Here is a 14,067-nt window from a genome sequence, read left to right as displayed (position 1 = left end):
CTGATCCTGGATCCCGCTTATTGTTCAGTGAGAGTCGCTTATCCTGCTAATCCTTGCCATAATAGAGCATGTTATTTCCCGTATCTTTATGGACATAGTTTCTTGTTTTCATGCATTATTATTTGACTTTCACAAGTCATTCTTACAAAAATAGGTCAATCCTGTGTCACACTTAGACCCCAATGAGACCTCTTGTTTTCTTTTCTTTTGTTTTTGTGTTGTTTATACTGGCCATGGTAGGGTTTTTTGTTTTTGTGTCTATTAATATTTTCATTTTTCCAGGACAAGAAAGTGACAGCATACTCAAACTCGAGAGAAGCTCGACATGAAAACAGACGGTTACAGACCACGTTTGCTGATCTGGATATAGGAGATCTTCTCAAATTCAATCAACTTAAAGTAAGTGATGGATATTGTGTTTATATATTATCTATGATTTAAAAAAGAAAAAACTTCCTCAAGTTTGAAAAATCTTAAATAATCTGTTATGGCTATTTTCCTAGTCTGTGCAAATGACTTTTATAAATCATGGTGATATCTTATTCCTTCAGTACACATTCACAATTACCTTGGTTTCAATTCACTATAAATCTTATTTCCTGTTTCAGTAGAGTATAGTCTATACATTGCCATTGTATTTATCTCATCATAAACAATTTTTTGTTCAATTCTTCTAATATTTATATTTTGTAATGCTAAGTTAATTTTCCTATCAACAGTTTAGAAAGAAGAACATGAAATTTGCTCGCAGTGGTATCCATGCGTGGGGCTTGTTCGCATTAGAACCTATAGCAGCAGATGAAATGGTCATTGAGTATGTAGGTGCTAGTATTCGTCAGTCTGTCGCTGACCTGCGGGAGAAGAAATATGAGAAATCAGGAATCGGAAGTAGTTATCTCTTCCGAGTAGATAGCGATACAATTATTGATGCAACGAAGTGTGGAAATCTGGCCAGGTTTATAAATCATAGTTGTAATGTAAGTGTTTTATTATCATTTATCTTACCTTACTTATGTATATGCAGAAAAATTACTCAAGAGCTATTGGATAAAAATCAAATAACAAAAATACTAAACTCAAAAGAAAATTCAAAACAAAAAATCCCAAGTCAAATTGGAAAATCACAAACTTTTTTAAAACACTTCAAATGAAAGGATAACAACAGTCATAATCCTGACTTTCAACAGGCATTCTCTGATGTAAAAAATGGTGGATTAAACCTGGTTTTAAGGCTTGTTAAACCTCGTGCTTGTATGTTATTGCAAAATCCAATAAAAAAAGCCATAATGGTATCGTGCGATTTTAGAAGTAAGTTTTTCTCCATTGCATCATTGTTTCCATTTAATAAGGAATCAAATATGTAGTTTAAAAAAAAAAATCAATATCTAAACAATTTGAAGAAGTTTTAGGAAATTAGTCCATGATCATTTGACACACACCCGTGGCAAGGTGTGCTTGACTCTCATCTTAACTTAGTAGAATTACCATTTTTCTTGCCTAATGTTGTTGGCTTCCTCAACCAATAAATAGTGTCCACCTTGATTCAGCCTAGTGTGCTGAAATTGGCATTAAACACCAACTATCAATTAAGTAATATTACAATGGATAAACTGAAAAAATATCAACAACCATAAAACCCATTTAGTGATGGTGCTGTCTTATCAGTAGGAAGGATGAATTATTGAAAACAGGGGCGAAAGTTTCAAGTTTTAAGAATTTGTAATATTTGTTTGCAAATTTGTATGTTGCCAGATCTGGATTCTGTACTTTGTATGCACGGTAGTTTAGTCTTTTATTGTGTATTTAGACATCTTTTATAACAACAGTCACTGTAAATCAAAATTATGATTATTTTGTTTTTCTTTCTTTCAGCCAAACTGTTATGCCAAAATTATTAATGTAGATAACCAGAAGAAAATTGTGATATATTCCAAACGTGAGATTGACGTTAATGAAGAAATAACCTACGATTATAAATTTCCGTTGGAGGATGAAAAAATTCCATGTCTTTGTGGGGATGCAGCTTGTCGAGGAACACTCAATTAGTTATATTATTTATTTTTTTATAAGTCTTCTGTTTTGTTAGTAGGAAAATTAGTTATTTATCTTCAGTTATGAATCTTTGATCTAACATTTTATATCAAAAAGAAAAAAACAATTGAAAGATGTGTTTATTGGAGAAATCCATACGGATTATGATACTTAAGGGCTCATTAAATTTTATGATTCTCTGAGCACTTTGTAATGAATATGAAACAAGTTCAAGAATATGGTGAAATATGAAATTGAAATTTTTAGTAATAATTTTGATTTAAGGTGGTACCTAACTTTATAGGGAGAAAACTCTGTAAAATCAGCAGAACGTTTTAATTACTTTGCGTTGTTAGAAATTATTAAGCTTCTCACTGATCAAAATTAAGTGTTTGTCAAACTGCTATATAACCAGTGTTATTTTTCTGATAAAATGGTTGGTTCATTTTTTGAAATTTTTATATTTTTTTCAAAGGGTCAAAGTGTCAATACTTTGTCAAAATTTTATGAAAATTAAACGAGCCAAATTAGTTTTAGTGAAAGTGTTGGGTACCACCTTAATAAATCCACATCATTTAGATATATATACTGTTTGTTAAGGATTAAAATGTTACTATACGGTAATTCACATTGGTATTACAGTCAAACAATTACCAAAATATAAAATTTAATAGTTTTATTGGTATTTCTAAACTGATAATTGTATTTTAGTCTGCTGATTTTAACTTTTTTAAAAGCATTCTGAAAAAACAATAAAGGGGAACTGAGCATTCTGAAAATTAAACATGTTTTGATTCTACTCCAAGAATTTCATATCCTACTTGCTGTTATTCTTTTTTTTTTTTTTTGTCATTTTTGATATTGAAAACCAGATCTTATCCATCCAAAAGGCAATGAATTTTTGTACTAGAAACAGTATAAAAGACATAAGTTGTTTTGCATGTTAATCAATTTTTAATACAATTAGGTCAAAATAAAGATTTTTTTCATTATTATTATCATTATATTGTAGTACATTTTTAAGTTTCCTTTGTGCAATATATTGTTATAAATTACATTCATGGTAAAAAAAAAGGTTAGTTTGAAATTATAGGATCATATCATACATCGGAGCTTTACAATATTTACTAAAATATATACACAAAAACTGGTATGAAATGAAATAAGATTCAGTTTTCTAGACTTTTGAAATGGGACTGAAATTCTATAAGTGAACCAACATCTGAAGTGGTGATTGTTCAGAAGGATAAAAACGACTAGATACTGCTTAAAAAATATAAATACTTTAAAAAAAATTAATTAAAATTTAATTCTGAGCTTCAATTTCAAAAAAAATAATTAAAATTTAAGTCTGAGCTTCAATTTCTATTATTAAACTTTCTAGATATCTTAACATATTTTCAGTTGACTAATCAGAAAAAAAGTACTAAAGTATGATGCACAAATGGTGCTCATCACAATTTCACAAGAACATATATATATATTTATTTTATTTTGATTTTCCCAAAAGATTGTAATGAGTTAGTTTTTCTGTGCAATATATTCTTGTAATGATAAACCAATGTCAAAAACCATGCAACAGGTAAATTCAGAATTTATTGCGATGTTTTTATTATTGCAAAAAATGCTATAGAATTAAAATCACAACAATTTAAAGTTGCATTTTGAAATCCTTTATATGAATATATAGGATTTATCTCAATATGGCAAAAATTAAATCACATTTTAGTCTAAAAGGACAAAATCGCAATAATAAATGCATGCAATTCTGAATTTACAGAACATAGATTTATACTTAAAAGACGAAGTGTTTCATAAAATTTACTAGTATAAGACTACCTTGGCAAAACATTCACATCCACAAATTTGTTGATATTATTTATGTATTCCTCTAAATCTTAAACTTTTCATTTGTTACCTCTTTTACAAATACAGAAGACAGGAAAGTCTCCATCTCTCCATCATGATTATTTTTTGAAAACGTGTTTTTTTTTGTATACAAAGGGATATGTATGGAATCTTAAAATAATCTCTGTCCTAATTGTCACAATTTTGACATATGTAACTAATCTTCATTTCTTAAAGCATTGTATTAAAATGTTTCCTAAATGATCTTGTATTTTTTTATTACATAAAATCATGGAGTCGTACCTGTTTTAAGGTAAAATAGTTATATAGACAAAATGGTTTCTTTTATTTTTATACTCTGCTCAATTTTTATGTCTAATCATGCTATGTCCAAATCAAAAATAAAAAAAGTACTAATTTGTGAATCAATTAAATTGACCTTGTAAGAGAAATATTATATTTTTCCAAATTGGAAATTTATTAAATAACCTGTGGGTCTGATTTTATTGGACATCTATAACTCACTACGGTAATATGGTTATTTTCAATCAAGAGGGTTATTGATAGAATGTGTATTTATATTCCTATGGGTATAGTTATGAAATAAAGTTCAATGATTGCTAAATAACTTCCTCATGTTCCTTGTGTACAATATAAATCATGTATGAAATTTTTATCTGGTTATGTATTCAAAATTTTGTTATGTTTTTGATAAATGTGTAGTATTTTGAAGAGAAAAAAAGTGCACATCATTGTATCAGTAAGTTCAGATAAAAAAGAAATATATTAAAATTATGAAAATGAAAAAACTCTTAAAATTATAAGTGGTATAGGCTATTCAATTGAAATGGACATTGTGGGAAGTTTGGGATATTTTATTTTTGGAAGTGGGTCATTGGTTTTTTCTAAGGAATTTTACAATTTTCATTTCTGTAAGTTATTTCAGGCTATTCCTTTGAATAGAATCTGGGATGGTAGGAAGGATCATTTTAGTTTGAATGTGGGTTAATAATTTAATGCAGGCAAAATTAGGGGGGGGTGGATTTGTAGGGGAGGGGTGTTGAAAGTCTCTTCCTACCGTCCCTGATTCCATTATAATGAAATAGTCCTTATGAGCAATTATAGATCTTTACATTTATTTATCTTCAGTTTGGAGTAATAGAACACAGCTTTGTTAATGTTCAAGTTTTGAAAGTTTTTATGAAAAGTTACATTGTTGATATTTGTATATTATGTAAACATTGTTTATGTCTCGCTGTGTATAATATACATATCATATCATTTTGTATATAGTGTTCATAGGGGGTATGTTTAGTACACTGTAAGTGTGTTTTATAAGTGTACTAGTGTTATGTGTACAGTGTACAGTTTTGTATATACTAGTGTACAGTTAAATGTATTAGTGCTACAACTATTAGTGTTGCTTATTGAATTGGTAAATATTCATGTCCTTTGTACAAAAAAAAAATGAAATTTATCAATAAAAAAATTGAAGAATTATTTATAGATATTTTTTTAACGTTTTGGTAATGTAAAACTTTCTGCAAACAGGACCGGCATACTTTACAAGAATCTTAAGATTGTAATATTAAACCATTCAGCTTCAGTTTCTTGTTGGTAGCAGAATTTCAGGGATTATATACCTCCCATGGTAATCTTCCAGATTTGAGATTGATAAGCAGAGAGTAAGAAACAGATATAGATCACGTAAAAACAGTTAAATTTAAATATTTTTTAAAAAATGTTTCAATTTTTCATAAAATGTTAAACATCTGGAGATATATATTGTATCAGACTTGATGCAATGATAGAATCTATATATAAAGATGTGAAGATGTGGTATAATGCCAATGTGACTACTCTCCACTAGAGATCAAAATGATGTTGAAGGCTCCTGAATTGGGACAGGCACTTACAGAATGTGGGTTTGGTTGATCATGTTTGCTGATATGAGACTCCTAGAAAACAAAGCACCAACAAAATTTACAATATTATAGATAGTAGAGCTTGTTAAAACCTTATCAAGACTTAGTTATCAAACAGAAACTTTCAACATTTAAAGGATTTAGTCTTAAGACGTCATTAACAGTTAGAGAATGTAGAGAATGCCAAAATATAGTTATCAACTAATTTTAGGACCGTGAATGATTTATAAATAACAATCATATTTTGTTTGGCTTTAATTTACAGATCACATGATCAATATAGGTACATGTACTGATAAACACAATATCCAATGACCGTATTACAGTATTTAATCAGTAATCTTTTGGAATAAGTTCATCAGGATCATATATTAATTAACAGGTTTGGTAATAAGGATGTGCTTTCCTGCAATTAGTTATTTAGGTACAGCCGAACTTCCAAACAATATTTTAGTATCTACTGAAAAATTCACTTAACGTTTTGGGTAATTTCTGGTAACGAAATTCTTGACCTTATAATTTAATAGTAGCCTACTTTTAGTAGGTAATAGATTACATTCATTATTAAGCATGAAGAAAATACCTGTTTCTATCGAATGTCTGTGATTATCTCCATCCATAAAAACTGACCGCCACAAAATAGCCAAAAAGTAGCGTTAACATTCATCAATCAATCAAGATACTTTTTTTATCTGGAAGTTCACGTTATATAGATATAGGCACACAGTTAGAAAAAATCCAAATACTTTTATGTATTACTCTAAGTCATACCACCAAGTAAATATTTAACTAACTCGTGCTACCCAAATTTAATGAAACCAGTTGGTGTGAAAGGGCTATTTTAGTTTTCTCGAGTAAAGAAAAATCACTTTCTAAATGATCTTTCAGAATAAGAAAAAATAGCACACAAAGCATTGTAAATGTTATATTTATTAAAATACGTTGTTCCACAATCGTCCTTGATTTCTATATTGATAAGTTTGTCTTAGAAATCCTTAGTACTAGTATCTGTCTAGAAGGTCCACTAAAGTCAATTTTTACTTCATAATTCCGTGAAATTAAATTTAGTAATAATAGTAAACATATCTGACAAATAAATAATGAACAAGTTGGGACGCATCAGAACAATCATTATGTTATTATGACATCATACGTGTGTGCTCTTGTGAAGAACATGTTAACTTTGACTAAATTGTTTCTAAATTTCATCCAAGTGAAAGGTTTAGCTAGCTATAAAAGCAGGTTTCATCAACCATTTTCTTCATAATAAAATGTGTGTACCAAGTCAAGAATATGACAGTTGTTTACCATTCTTATGATGTGATTGAGCTATTGATTTTACCATTTAATTCAGATTTTTCCGTTTTGAATTTTCTTCTGCGTTTGGTAGTTTTGTGCTTTTACTTTTTTCAATAGTATTTGCTTCAAACAACATTGTACAAGCAGGGACCACCATGATATTTTGTTATGATATGTGTATGATCCATTGACATTTTTGTGTAACAAATTTATTTTGACAAAAGGATGTTGCCAATGTTTTTGTTCAAAAGGAATATTTCAAAATGCATAAAAACTCATTCTGGCTCAAATACTATATCATATCATACCTTTCAAGCTGTCTGGCCTTTGTTAGTCTTGTTATTTTTAATTTTAGTTTCTTGTGTATAATTCGAAGTTTAGTATAAAGTCTATTATCACTGAACTAGTATACATATTTTTTAAGGGGCCAACTGAAGGACGCCTCCGGGTGCGAGAGTTTCTGGCTACATTAAAGACTCATTGGTGACCTTCGGCTGTTGTCTGCTCTATGGTCGGGTTGTTGTCGCTTTGACACATTCCCCATTTCCTTTCTCAATTTTATTTAAAGTTAAAAAGGAACAGCATCCAAAAAATGGGATTTAGTTTTCTGAATTCGAATGTTTAAGATCACAATTGTAGATTTTTGTAAATGAAACCCATATTACAGAGTGTAATTTTTAAGTCAATGTGACCCTAATCCCTTGTCAGTTGAAATGAGAAAATATGTAGTATGATTGCTAGTGAGTCATATTGAGATATTCAACCCTGCACGACAAAGTAAATCAGTTTAATCAGAAAACTGACGGCCTAATTAAGGCTAAAACAATATATGAAAAATATACATGGGAGACACCAAAACACATATTACTGAATGCCCTGACTGTACAGCCATGTAACTCTAATGACATGTCAGTTAAGGAGGTAGACCTAGGTTAAGGGAAATAACTCTTAAAATCATCAGTACGTTTGTGTCAACCATTTTTTAAGAATATATTCTAAGCTTCTAGGTTACATAGATTATGTTCAATCTGTTTCAGGTAAATGCTTAAAATATATTGATGAACTTGACTTTTACAAACACTTAACTGATTTAAAGAGTTATCTCCCTGAACATAGGTCTACCGCCTTAAAGAGGCATGTTAGCGAAGTAATTGAAACATCATGTTAGAAAAGGATTGACTCAAACATTCACACGAAACAAAAACACATTCTGAGTTAACTCTCAGATTTATCACAATTACTGAAAGCTAATTTAAAGACCGTCGCATCGAATAATTCATTTTTTCCAGACTAAAATATTATTCATTACATATCCAATTACCTTGACAGATGCCATAAACAGTCTGAGTAATGTACATGTTTTAGTCGAAGTTTCTTTCTTCGTAGTATATTAAGATATTCATAGGAAATAACAAAAACGAATTCCTAAACGAAGTTCCCAAATTAGACATTGTCTGACTACTCAAAATTCATTGTGAAGTTTGGAACAATGTTTTATTGTCAGATGGAATATGCGTTAAGAAGACTAATACAATATCATAATTTTGTTTGTGGGAAATATATTGAAAATGACTAATCACCATTTATTCCAGCTTACAATTGACTATTTCAATAACTTGAAATCCTAGTTAAATTTACCAGACCTCTAAAATGGAAATATTTGTGTTGTATTTATTTTGAATTTAAACTAACTAACCACCGGACTCGATTGAGTTTATACAATGTAATCTAAAAAGCAATTCAAATCTATTTGAGTGTTTGCATTAACTTGATAGTTATATTTTTCAAAATTTCCGTCAAACGATACGTGAGGTTCGAGGATAATATTTTCACTATTTTTCGTGCCCGTCGTATACTTATATAATTGTCATAACTTTAAAACTACAAAGAATGATCCAAAGGGGAGAAAGTTAAGATTTTCCTCTTTTAGGTTGCATGAAAGTTATCAGATGACTCTGTCACGATTTGTTGCACTGACATTGTTTAGCTAGCTTTATGTTTTTGCCTGTAAACCACCAAAAACTATATTAGAAATGTAGGACCTGCTAATTGTTTTGTACACCAGACACTCAGTAACCAGACCCGTGAATGACACTTGTATCAAAACAATTAAAAGCTAAATTAAAATATAATAATACGTAAAACTTACGTAATTATATACCTCATACAAGTGAAAGGTTTAGTTAGCTTAAAAACCGGGTATAATCCCACATATTCTACATAAGAAAATACCTGTGGCAAACCAGAACTATCACCGTTGCTATCCATTCGTTTTATGTGTTTGGGCTTTTGATTTTGCCTTTTGAATACGGACTTTCCGTTTTGTATTTTCATAGGAATTCGGTATTATTTGAATGAATGAATACTTTATTGCAAAAACCATATATATATATATATATGTTAGAGCAGATATCAATACATATTAATCATTATAAGAAAATAAATAACGTTAAGTAACAACATGTGATCTGATTGACCTCGCAGATTTCATGTAATAACATAATTTTTTAATATGTAAAACAGACATTAAGTTAAATAAATACTGTAATTTAGTAATTTAGTAATGTTTGGCCAAGCACAATAGAATTTTGGCAAATATTTAGGCCTAATTGATTAGGTAGGGCATAGTAATAAAAAGTGGTTTTCGTTTTCAACGCACTGCATATTACTCCCTTATATCATTGACGAGTTTTTACAACCACATCTTTGGTCGATGTCCCTGCTGGTTAACAACTGTTAAATTTGCTCTCTACTTCATTCATATACTGACGTAAATATCATCAATACTACATTTCTTTTTGTATATTCACTGATCAGAACATGTTAAAATCTGACAAACACGTTATATTTACCACATCCATATAATGCCATAGCAAGATGATATATAGCACAACGGTTTGCATTATTATTTTTTTATCATTTTACAATGCTCCAAAACTTATTCGTTATACCTTTGATATTACAACTATTATGATTTGAACGCTACATATGAGTCTTGTGTAGACAAAATACTGATCATGTTGGTATTTTTGTTTTACACCTCACAAGCAATCCACAGAAGTACATACCAGAAATTGATATGAGGGTCTGGATTGGGGGGTGGGGTGTCTGTTATTCTGTAAACATTTAATTTTCACCCCTTTTTTTCTCTAATCTTTAAAAAATTAACCCCTTTTTTTCTCTAATCTTCATTTTTTTGGCCCGTTATTCTCTAATCTTCATTTTTTAAGGGCATTATATTTAATCATTTAATCCCATCCAAACCTCTGATATGCTTAAATTTTAAATGTTGTATAAAACATCCCCTCCTTTTGTTTTCATTTTAACACTGTATCTCTTTATCGTATGTATATAACCTTTTGAAAGATGCAAACTTGCAAATTTGCAGATCATGTGATAAATAAGAAAACAAAACATGGTTTATAATGTTAAATTATAAAAGCAAAATAAGACGAAACCATCTCACAAAATCTATTCTTAATGTAAACACTGCTTATAACAATTCATGTAATTGTATTTGTTTCTAATTGGATACTGAGACACACTAAAAAAGACATGTAGATTAACGCCTTTTGGTGACATTCAAACATTAATTAAGAGGAATTGCATAAGTTGATGCAGTCTTGAGTATTCATCTACTTGGAGTATCAATATGCTGACATGATGATTTACCAAATACAGACTTCAAATATTTACTTAACTTTAGAAGTCTTAAAATCAATAATTAATGAGGCTGTAAAAACGAAATTGCTATTGTCAGTTGATGGATGGGATTGCACAAAATATACAATCAGCGCTTTATAAATTTCATACGTTTAACGTTTAAAGCGCTTTTCTTTATCAAATTCCCTCTGGACCGGTATTTGAAAGCTAATAATGTTTAAGAACCGAATTAGTTGAAGAGCTATATGAACATAAAGGACCTAACCATAATAGCCAACTCTATCGGAAGAGCACTTTCCAAGATGTTTTTGAAACCTTTTTTTTATATTTAGAACAATATTATCAAAACGAAATTTTATCTTGAACAAGTGGTACGAGGTCGCTTACATGCAGATTTAAAAATATTAACTGTAGAATGATTGAATGGCATTCATGTGATTGGAGAAATATAAATAACCGGCAATGAAAGACAAAGTATCTTTGGTTAACGTTCAACATTGTTGAATCTAATTTGTTTGTTTGACATATATTTGTCGTTTCATATATTTCTAAAATCAGAACTGTAGAATTTGGTAAACTGTTCTGGTACGAGAAACATTCCACACATGTGCAAGTTGAAGTTGATGTTTGTCATGGCATTAAATACTTTAACGCCAAGCATATCAAAATGTAAAATAACAAAATACCGAACTCCAAGGACAATTTTAAACAGAAAGTCCATCATCAATTGGCAAAATCAAATGCTCAAAACACATCAACGAAAGTGCAAAATGTTGTTTGATAGACTCATAATGATAAAAATAGATATACAATTGTGTGTAAGAAACACACAAATTTAATCTGGTTACCTCTAGTCCCCTTACACAGATACATAGATATCAAATTCAGTTACATCTAGTTACCTTACCCCGATATTCACTTAGCTTACACACAATATTGGCTTTGATTACTTCTTGTCACCTAATACAGATGTTGACTTTTGTTATCTATGATCACCTTAATTTTATATTTACTGAGGTACCATTGGTCACCGGACATATTTTACTGAGCTTTGGTTCTTAATGACCCAGATGTTGACGTTGGTTACCTCTAGGCACCTTACGTGGATATCAACTTGGGTAAACTATGGTCAACATACACATGCAAATATTTACTTTAGTTACATCAGGTCACCTTACACATATTTTCACTTTGAATTGATTGACTGATTGCTGGTTGCTTAACGTCTTACATTCACTTTGGAAACATCTGGTCGTTGTTCATAGATATTATTGTTTGGGAACTCTGGTCATCTACATAGTGTTTTTTTTTTGTTACCCCTGATCACCTTACACATTTATCTATTTGGTAACCACTGGTCAACTTACAAAAATGTACTGTGGTTACCTCTCGTACACATATATTATATTATATTAACCTTGGTTATCTGTTGTTATTATGTATATGCAAATATTTACTAAGATTACTTATAATCACTATACACATTTATCTGTTTTGTTAATCTCTGATCACTTACTAATAAAGTCATCATATATACTATTTCATTACTAATATAATTATAAATCATGCCAGGACCGAAGTACTGACTACTGAGCTGATGATACCCTCGGGGACTGATAGTTATCATACTAACTATTTCCTCACTAATATAATTACTTTGGTAACCTCTGGTCGACATACACAGAAATTTACTTTGGTTACCTCTGGTCCCCTCACCTAAATATTAACTTCTGGTACCCTCTGGTCATCATACACACATATTAGTTTTCTCTGTGGTAACCTAACACAGAGATTAACATAAGCTAACTCTGGTAATCCTCCACAGGTATTTTACTTTTGTTACCACCACTGGTCACCTCACACATATATAAATATATATATATAGAAAATGAATACATATGGTCAACACACACATATTTACCTCAAATGGTTACCTCTAGTCACCTAACACATGTTTTTGTCTGGTAAACTCACAAATATATTTTCTTTGTTTAGTTATACCAATTTAGGCTACCTCTTGCCATCTTACACATATATTCATATCAATGACCTGTGGTTGCCTTACACATATATCTACTTTGGTGACCTCTGTTCTTGTAACACAGACATTACCAATTGGTACCCCTTATTACAGAATTAAAAAAACAATATCTCAACAGTACCAAATTTAATGATCGCCAAAGGGATGAAAATAAGAACTTACTAATGCCTTTAATAATTTTTTAAGTGTCGACACAGGGTGCAACGAATTTGTTCTTATTGAAAAATATTATCTTTTCACTTTTTTGACGAGGCTATTTCTAAACTTTGTTAGGTAACTAAAAGTTCTGTTGATGAACGTGTTATGCTCTGATGATACAGAGGTGGCGGAATGACTAAGATAAGCTTAAAGGGTAAGCCTTGGAAAAGTGCTGTTGTTCATATATTCTACCTCCGTATAGAGGAATTTTAATTTAGAGTTAAATATTCGAATCGTATTTCATGATTTTTTTTAATTATTTCTTGTTAAAATTTAATTTCGTAGGAGGCGCTCTCAATATTTTGTTGAGCTTAAAGTAAGCGACAACATTCTAACAGGAAACCGATTAGTCGAGTATCATTTTGGCATTCGATACTCGAGTACTCGTTGACATCCCTAGTAAATATACATCTATCTGCAGCAGGAATACTCAAGAACATCTGTTTTTCTATAGGATTGTTGTTTCAAAGGGAGTTGATGACGAAAGAGTTCCCATGTGCTTATTGAAATCATCATTTGGAAGTGTAATGATTTGTTGTTCGTTACGACATTCGTATATCTTCTATTTCTTTGTACTGTATTATCGTGACAAAAGACTGATTTAAGTTTAAACGTTCTTGTATACCTAAAAAATACATCATCGTTAGGATATTAATCTCGGGAAATTACATTCTTATATGTTTGTTTTAATTGATTTTATTTCACTCCTTTGGTTTAAAAAACGTGACAAAGTGTCATGATCAATTACAGTTATACTAATAAATTTTCAACATGTTTTTTCTACGCTTTTTCTTTTTCATTATGTAAAGGAAAATAATCGAAGGTTGATCTCGTCTTCATTGATTCTGATTTGATTTGGTAATGATTTTATTCGCCAACCATTCGCTCAGCATGCAAGTGTATGTGTAATCTTTTCAAAGACAATTTGTAAGACTGTGAATTGAAACTTATTATTCTGTAGATTAATTATCCGTTTAAAGTACTGACCTTTCGGGATCCATCCTCTATTCTTGTGATGACTTTCTCAAAATTCTGTTGAAACTGAAACAATTTATTAATTTA

The 14,067-nt window shown here is 30.2% G+C and overlaps 1 protein-coding gene across 1 annotated transcript in view; it reads left to right on the top strand.

The window, feature by feature from the left end:
• Window positions 1–5,379, top strand: part of LOC139527185 (histone-lysine N-methyltransferase SETD1B-A-like) — a 31,462-nt gene extending 26,083 nt beyond the window's left edge. Inside the window, exons 14-16 of the mRNA XM_071322493.1 lie at window positions 283–399; window positions 720–977; window positions 1,873–5,379. Of these exons, the coding sequence (XP_071178594.1) occupies window positions 283–399; window positions 720–977; window positions 1,873–2,046 (549 nt within the window). The 3' untranslated portion in view covers window positions 2,047–5,379. The remainder of the gene's footprint in view (window positions 1–282; window positions 400–719; window positions 978–1,872) is intronic.
• Window positions 5,380–14,067: the final 8,688 nt, after the last annotated feature.

The sequence above is a fragment of the Mytilus edulis genome, chromosome 6, assembly GCF_963676685.1.
Source record: "Mytilus edulis chromosome 6, xbMytEdul2.2, whole genome shotgun sequence".
NCBI lineage: Eukaryota > Metazoa > Mollusca > Bivalvia > Mytilida > Mytilidae > Mytilus > Mytilus edulis.
The sequence above is the reverse complement of the archived record's forward strand: the minus strand, read 5'-3'. Positions and strand labels throughout refer to the sequence as shown.